This window comes from Galeopterus variegatus, unplaced genomic scaffold (assembly GCF_000696425.1).
Source record: "Galeopterus variegatus unplaced genomic scaffold, G_variegatus-3.0.2 Scaffold495, whole genome shotgun sequence".
Taxonomy (NCBI): Eukaryota; Metazoa; Chordata; class Mammalia; order Dermoptera; family Cynocephalidae; genus Galeopterus; species Galeopterus variegatus.
The window spans coordinates 48,422-55,872 of record NW_007726606.1 but is presented as its reverse complement, the minus strand read 5'-3'; the positions used below and the strand labels follow the sequence as shown (position 1 = coordinate 55,872).

The 7,451-nt window shown below is 41.8% G+C and overlaps 1 protein-coding gene across 1 annotated transcript in view; it reads right to left on the bottom strand.

Annotated features, from left to right (window-relative positions):
* Nucleotides 1–7,451, bottom strand: part of WWOX (WW domain containing oxidoreductase) — a 327,478-nt gene that overhangs the window by 311,304 nt on the left and 8,723 nt on the right. Inside the window, exon 4 of the mRNA XM_008569425.1 lies at nucleotides 4,944–5,122. Within this exon, the coding sequence (XP_008567647.1) occupies nucleotides 4,944–5,122 (179 nt within the window). The remainder of the gene's footprint in view (nucleotides 1–4,943; nucleotides 5,123–7,451) is intronic.

The window sequence follows — 7,451 nt, the reverse complement described above, 5'->3', positions numbered from 1 at the left end:
TTCTTTCAAGGAGAACAAAATTGGGGGTGACTTTGATAGCTTGAGCATGTACCTTTTATATGTCAAAATATACATGAATCCCTGTAATAAACTGTAGGGAGGTGATTATAAAACAAACATAATAGAAAATTGAAGTGTTACTACTAAAATACATTTCACTAGTAATATACCAACATGGCCAACCTGTTCAGGGGGCAGGGAGGACCGTTTTGTTTTTGCTGATGAGTCCTCTGGCTCAAAGAATAGAAAATAGGCCAGGCTATTCTAGATTTAAAGTCACAACTTTTGTCGCAGCCCATCATTATAAAGATTCAAAATATGAGGGCCGGCCTGGTGGCGCACTGCTACAGTGCGCCGCTTGGGAGCGCGGAGGCGCTCCCGCCAAGGGTTCGGATCCCACATACAGACCTGCCGCTCACTGGCTGAGCGAGGTGCGGGCGCAACACCGAGGTTTGCGATCCCGTTGCCGGTCCCGGTCCGGTACGGGCGCAACACTGAGGGTTGTGATCCGTTGCCGGTCACGAAAAAAGACAAAAAGGAAAAAAAAAAAAGATTCAAAATATGAGAAAAACTTCTCCTCCTGACTAAACTGAAAAGAATTTAAAAAATCAAGTTGTAGCCACTACTGGTTTAAGACCGGAAGTTAGGAAGAAAGTTTTATCATAAGTAGCTAATTTCCTCATACTAGTTAACAGTTTTTAAATGGGTGTTTGACAAAACCCTGAATGTCACTCCTCAAACATGATATTAATAAATCCGTCTGCTCACGGCAACAAGTGTCCCACTAAGAAATGACAGTGGACAGAGTAGGTGATGTCCCACATTTAGGCATTCAATTAACCCCTCATTAGCAGGACCCTGCCTCTGATCAGCCTGCAGATTCAAGGCAGCAGCATTTATATGCATAGCCAAATTAGCTCGACTGGCAGCTTGAATCTAGAAAAGCAGCTTATAGGACCTTCTGTGGTGGGAAATTCTCTAGCCTAAAAAACCTCTCCTGGGACTTCCCAACAATATTTGTATGCAATGATCACCATGTTGAAGCCATTTCCATTTGTTTTTACCAAATCAGAGCCATCAAACTGCTAACTGCAGAGAGCTGTGAAACGCCTATCCCTTCCTGCCCAGTCTACGTTGAGCACAAACAGAAATGAATTCCTCCCTTGTCTCTACTGGTTAGCAGTCGGGACTGCGGGGTTCCGGCCTCTTGTTCTGCTAGTAGAAGCTTTGGGTGAAGAGATGACTTCCCCCTGGATACTGAGATGCTGATCTCCACAGAGAGAGGTCCACAAGCTACAGCTTTCAATCTACAAAGTTCTTCGGGTTCAGAAAGCTGGTTAAACAAAAGGTCAAGGAGAGAAGAGCGTTAGTTTCTGAGGAGCAACAACCTAAACCTCGCAGCTCCCTGAAAGAAAGGGAAACAGAGTTGAGGCAAGGGGTACAGGATACTGGTGGGATGTCCCCAACAGTTACCTAGGATGTGTTGCCACAATCTACCTATGGCCTGGGGCATCCAATTTACCTAAACTTCTTCTAACTTGTGGTTAATTTAGAGGGTGTTGGGGTGATCTTACATTGAAAAGGGACTAGATCATCTGATACAGGCGTCAGCGAACTTCTATAAAGGGCCAGATAGTAAATATTTTAGGCTTGGCAGCCAATATGGTCTCTGCCGTAATTACTCAACTCTGCTGGGTAACACGCAAACTGCCACAGACAATATGGGATTGAATGCAGGTGGCTGTGTTCCAATGAAATTTTACTTACAAAATTAGGCGGGTCAGATCTAACCCAGGGGCTGTAGTTTACCCACCCCGCAACATACGCAGCTGAATCCAGTCAATTGTGGTAATATCGGGCTACAAACCTTAACTGAAAACAAAGACTTCACGAACCTATAGGGCTTTATTCTGACATTTCCCCTGAATCCTCCTTCTATCTTCCACAATCACCCTGATTTTTTTGAGTTGAATTAAGTAAGAATCCCTCCAATTGCCGTAGTTATATCAAATATCAAAAACACAAAATATAGCTCTGTACCAGGAAGAGGACAACAAAACAAAATCTGCTTGGAGGCCACTTCACAGGGGGCAGGGCCCCAGTACAACCCTGAAGTCTGTCAAGGGGGAGATGTTCCCTTCCACATCAGAGACCCTCACCAACGGCAATTCCAACAAAGCAGTGCCTTATGGGGAGTTAAAAAGAATATAAAAAAAGGAACTACTAGAAAAACCAGATTTGTAAATCAGCCCTTGTAAAGCAAATTAAATATCTATGCTTTTAGTTATGAAGTCACTAAAAAAATAAATAAATAAATAAGTGTTTATCCCAAAATAAACACTGTTATGCTCTGTTCACGCCCACTCTGCTTCAAAGATAACTGATAGCCACAAGGCTAAAGCTTTAACAGTTTACACATAGGAAACGGTCTCCCTTGATGAAAGGGAGCACTAACACCATTAAAGCTCTGATAGGGGCTGGTTAGCTTACTTGGTTAGAGTGTGGTGCTGATAATTCCAAGGTCAAGGGTTCAGATCCCCTACAAGCCAGCTGTCCACGCCCCAGTAAAAAAGCTTTGACAGAAAGATGACTCTTGAAAGCCCAAGAAATCATAATCTTGGAAATGAAGATGCCTGATTCAGTCCACATTCAGCTATTTCATTTGGTACGGGCAGAAATGAAGTAGTGACAGCAAATTATAAACTGGCATATTTCACAACTCAGTAGAAGGAAGGACTTTATCTAGAAGCCACAGCCTACTAGGGCAAGGACACTTTCTAAGGCAGCCACACGCAATATAAAAGCTAACTTTAGTTATGACGAAAAGCCATGTGCCTATCTTCAGCCTCTTCTTTTCTTTAAACCTGATACCACTGCCGCAGACTGAAAGTGATTTGCAAGTATTTGATTGCTTGGAATTTGCAGTATGACATTTCAAATATTAAGAATGAAAATCTTTGGCACTCACCTAGACTCAGGCTTCTCAAGAGTGGAGGGGATGGGGTGAGGTGGCACCACAGAAGGCAATTTCTGAGGGAAGTTAGTGCTGGGGAAAGAGCTCTGGGAGCCTAAACAGGAAAGGCTGGTCTCCCTAAGACCTCCTACAACACCTGTTCTGTCCTGAGCTTACAATTTGCCACAACATCCGAATGGACCACAGACACCCCCTGCAGTGTCCACAAAATGAATTATGGCTATCAGGAAGGGAGAGTATTGGGGGAAGGGGGAGCTGTGAAGAGGCACAAAGAGTTTTCGGCTTTCCTCCAGAGATGTCAGCACCATTCTGATCAACAACATACTTATTCTCAATGCTTCAGAAATCTCTTTTCTATCATGATTAAACATCCAACTAGACAGAGCCTTTTTATATTCTGAACCAAAGCTATTAGCACTGGATTACAATGCCATAGGCCTGATGTTGCAAATCTTTGAAAAAGCATGAGCCATATTCAAAGGTCTGCTATCTAACATCAGATGAAGCACTGTGAACACTTACACAGAAAATAATCAGTAGTCACATATCTTACTAATTAAAGAAAAAATCTAGCAAGAAGATTAAGGGAATGACGTCTTTTAATTAATTTTCTGGTTAACTGAGTGTTAAAATAAAAAAATATATTTTTCTTAAGTCCTTAAATCCTGATTTTTTTCCTCAATTATTCTACACCATATCAGTCCACATCCTTACCATAACAGCAGTCAATACAATCAATGTAACATATTGCTTCTTGGATTGAGGATCCAGCCATATTTACATCACATCATTAGTTCTGACATCAATGGCAATTACATAGAATCTACCCCATTGCAGAAGTTCAGAAAATTGGACTGAACATATTCTAAACCAAGAATGAGGTCTGAGAGTTGATTTTAAATAAATCTCTTCCAATTAAATAAAAAATCTATTTGCTTTTCCTTAATAGACAACTGCAATCAAAAGTTCTGTTCTGAGATTGTAGTCTGTTAGATTTTAGACCCTGTACTACACAATAATCCTTTGAGAATGTAATTTTACCTTCTGTGCTTGCCCTGATGATATTAGAGAAAGTTTCTGGAGGCTCAAGGAGGAGTCCTTCAAAATTAAGACTAAGGAAGGAAAGAGTGGAGGAGATAAAAGCTTATGAGAGAGGTAGCCAATAAGAGGGCATTGTGGGCACTGGGAGGATACAAGACAGAAGAGAGCAGAGTGCAATTCCATGTTTTCTACCTGTACACAAATCTGAAGATGCATACCCGTCCTCAAAGCAGTGAATCCTTCCTGATTCAGATATGGATTTAAACGGACAAAAAGAAAATAATAAAATCACATGAAGAGTGGTGAGTTCTGCTTTGCTGCAGTTTCTTTAACAGCTCATGACACTAAAGGATGCTTTCTCGAGCCGTCTACCTCGTGATGGTCACTGTGGGTAAACACTGGCAATTAAGAGAGTTAATTTAGAGGTGAACACAAGGACTAATTCTCTAATTTTATAAAGAAATAAGATCCTGTTACCAAAGGAAAATGATATGCTCAGTGACCAGTCGAAACCTGCAGTATCCTTTGTTCCAAAGTCACAACTCGTCGTTGTTCCCCATATTCCATTACCAATCAATTTGGGTTTGAATAACCCAGGTAATTGGAATATGTCCATGCGCCACACAGACCAGATCAAAAACTCTCAGACAAAGCCTCTTGTCTCTAATCCCTGAATACCAAAATAGCCACCATCTTTTGCTGAGTGTTCCGCTTTCAGAGAATTCAAGGTCAGCCTCTACACAGCCTTCCATGATCACACACCGGGATTTAAGAAGAGGCCACAATTTTAATAAAACGAAGCCGAAAATGCTATATAGTACATTTTTAAACGAGAGAATCGGTATGCAAGATTTCATTATAGTTAGATTTAAGTGGGTTTTATTATAGTAGTCACAAAAAATAAAATAATTTTAAGTTAACGGCCTACCTATTCCTGAATTAGCTCCAGTAACTATGACCACTTTGCCAGTGAAATCCCGGCCCTGGAGTATTTCCATGGCAGTGGTGTTGCCGTCATATCTCTGTCTGGTGGTTGGCTTTGTCGGATTATCATCCACAGTAAATGCCAGTCTTGGATCCAGGTAGGTGGTTCTTTTATTTATATGGCTGCAAAGAAAAGAATGCAGTGAGCCCACAGCAGTGAACACAGGCACTTATAAGATAATCTCTCAATTCAAGCAACCCCCATTTTTCTTGTACCAAAAGGCTTATTCATAAACCTGAAAAGAAGTGGGCCCATTTAATCTATCTTCTGGCCTCCCAGATTACATTCCTGCCTAGAAAGATAGTCATCGAATCCTTTCCTTCAGAACTGTCTGAGAAATACACTGTATATACAATAACCATTGCCTTGTATCCCGAGATCTCAAAAAAGTCTTCTTGAGAAGGCTTTGGGTTTTTATGTAACTCATGTAAATGTGGCTATAAGATCTGTCAGCCATTCTTTTCAGTAGATTTCCATTAAATCTCTTAGCCTGTGCAAGTGCCTAAAGACTGATAGAGAAGTAGAAAACTCAAAATGATAAAAGTCTTGAGTAAATATGTAACTGGCCAACTAATAAAACTGCAATTTCATTTTAAGACTATACTCGTGCTAATGTGAGGCACCCTCCCACAAGAATGCACTTACATGCCACTCATGCAGAAAAGGGCAGTTTATTCATTCCAGCTGGCCAGCGACCATCTCTCAAGGAGCAACCAAGGGAGAACGGCCCTGGGCCTTGGTCTTGTGGGGTTTTTAAAGGCAAAAACCACATCCCATTGGCAGACGGGTTTGTCCAGGTGCACAAAGCAAGCTAGGTAGCTAGGTTACAGAAGCCAAGAATGAGCCATTAGAGCAATCAAGCATACAAATTTTCATTGTGTATGGTTCCTGTTCCCATGTAATAGTTCACTGTGTATGGCTGTTTCTCTGCAACAGTTTTTGTTTCTATGAGGTCAATGGTTTCTCACACAGAAGGAGGGGGTAGTCTGCAGGTCAGACGGGAGTAAAATGGAGTTACTTAGGTTAAGCAAACAATTTTACAGAAGCAGACAGCATACGTTATGAGGGTGTAGGGAGCTTTATTTCAGTGCCTTCTACAAGCACTCTAATTTTGATTTAGAGTTGATCTAAATCTTGTAGGAACAATATTAATATATATTGGTACATATGGATTAATAGGTTCTTCCTGGTAATAAAATTTATTATTTACATTTTAAATGTGTTCTTTGGATTTGAGATAAAAACATCAAAATATCTTAAAAAAAACTATTAAGAACCCTCCAGAAATAGATGAGATTTCATGATTTAAAATGTATTTGTAATGTGTGTGTGTGTGTGTGTGTGTAAAATCACATAGTTTAAAATCCATAGTCATCACCCCATAAATACTAAGACCAAAGAATAATACAACCTTTATTTTAATTATCACCACAGTCTGCCAGATAAGTATTGTGATGCCAATGTTAGACACACACAACAGAGCAGTGCTGTGCTGGAGCAGCTCATGCTGGCTTACGAGAGACAAAGTGTGTAACTTTGACAAACTCAGTAATTCACCTTGGTAGCTTGAAATCAGCTATGGTGAATGTACTTACACCATGGAAGCAAATCTTGGCTTTTTTCCCTAGAGAGCTGGTTGTTAAACATTTACCAGCACACCACTGCCACTGGCTCAGAGAAGTGAGATAGCTGACTAGCCAGAGGAACCACATCCTAGCTTGCCTCCAAAGCCCTTGTTTGTTCCTCCAGATTAGACCATGAGTTGGGAAATTTGGCCTACTGCCTGATTTTGTAAGTAAAGTTTTATTGGAACACAGCAATGCCCATCATTTATACATTGTCTATAGCTGCTTCAGCACTACAATGAACTGAATAACTGCAATGGAAACTGTAAGGCCTACACAGCTTAAAACATATTATCCAGCCTTTTACAGAAAAAATTTGACAGTCCCTCCTCTAAGACCAGTGGCTCTCAAACCAGTGTGTATCAGAATTCTCTGGAGGCCTTATTAAAGCACAGGTTGCACCACCCCCTGAGTTGCTGATTCAGTAGGTCTGGAGTGGGGCCTAAGATTGTACATGTCTTTTTTTTTTTTTTGGTTTTTAGAATGTATATTTCTAGGGCCGGCCTGTGGCTCACTCGGAAAGTGTGGTGCTGATAACACCAAGGCCACGGGATCGGATCCTATATAGGGATGGCCAGTTGGCTCACTGGCTGAGCGTGGTGCTGACAACACCAAGTCAAGGGTTAAGATCCCCTTACCGAGGGCCAACCCGGTGTCGCACTGGAGAGTGCGCCACTTGGGAGTGCGGCAGCACTCCCGCCGAGGGATCGGATCCCATGTGGAGAACGGTTCCCGCTCACTGGCTGAGCGCGGGGCGGACGCAACACCCAGGGTTGCGATTCCGTTGCCGGTCCCCAGTACTGGCGGGACACCGAGGGTTGCAATC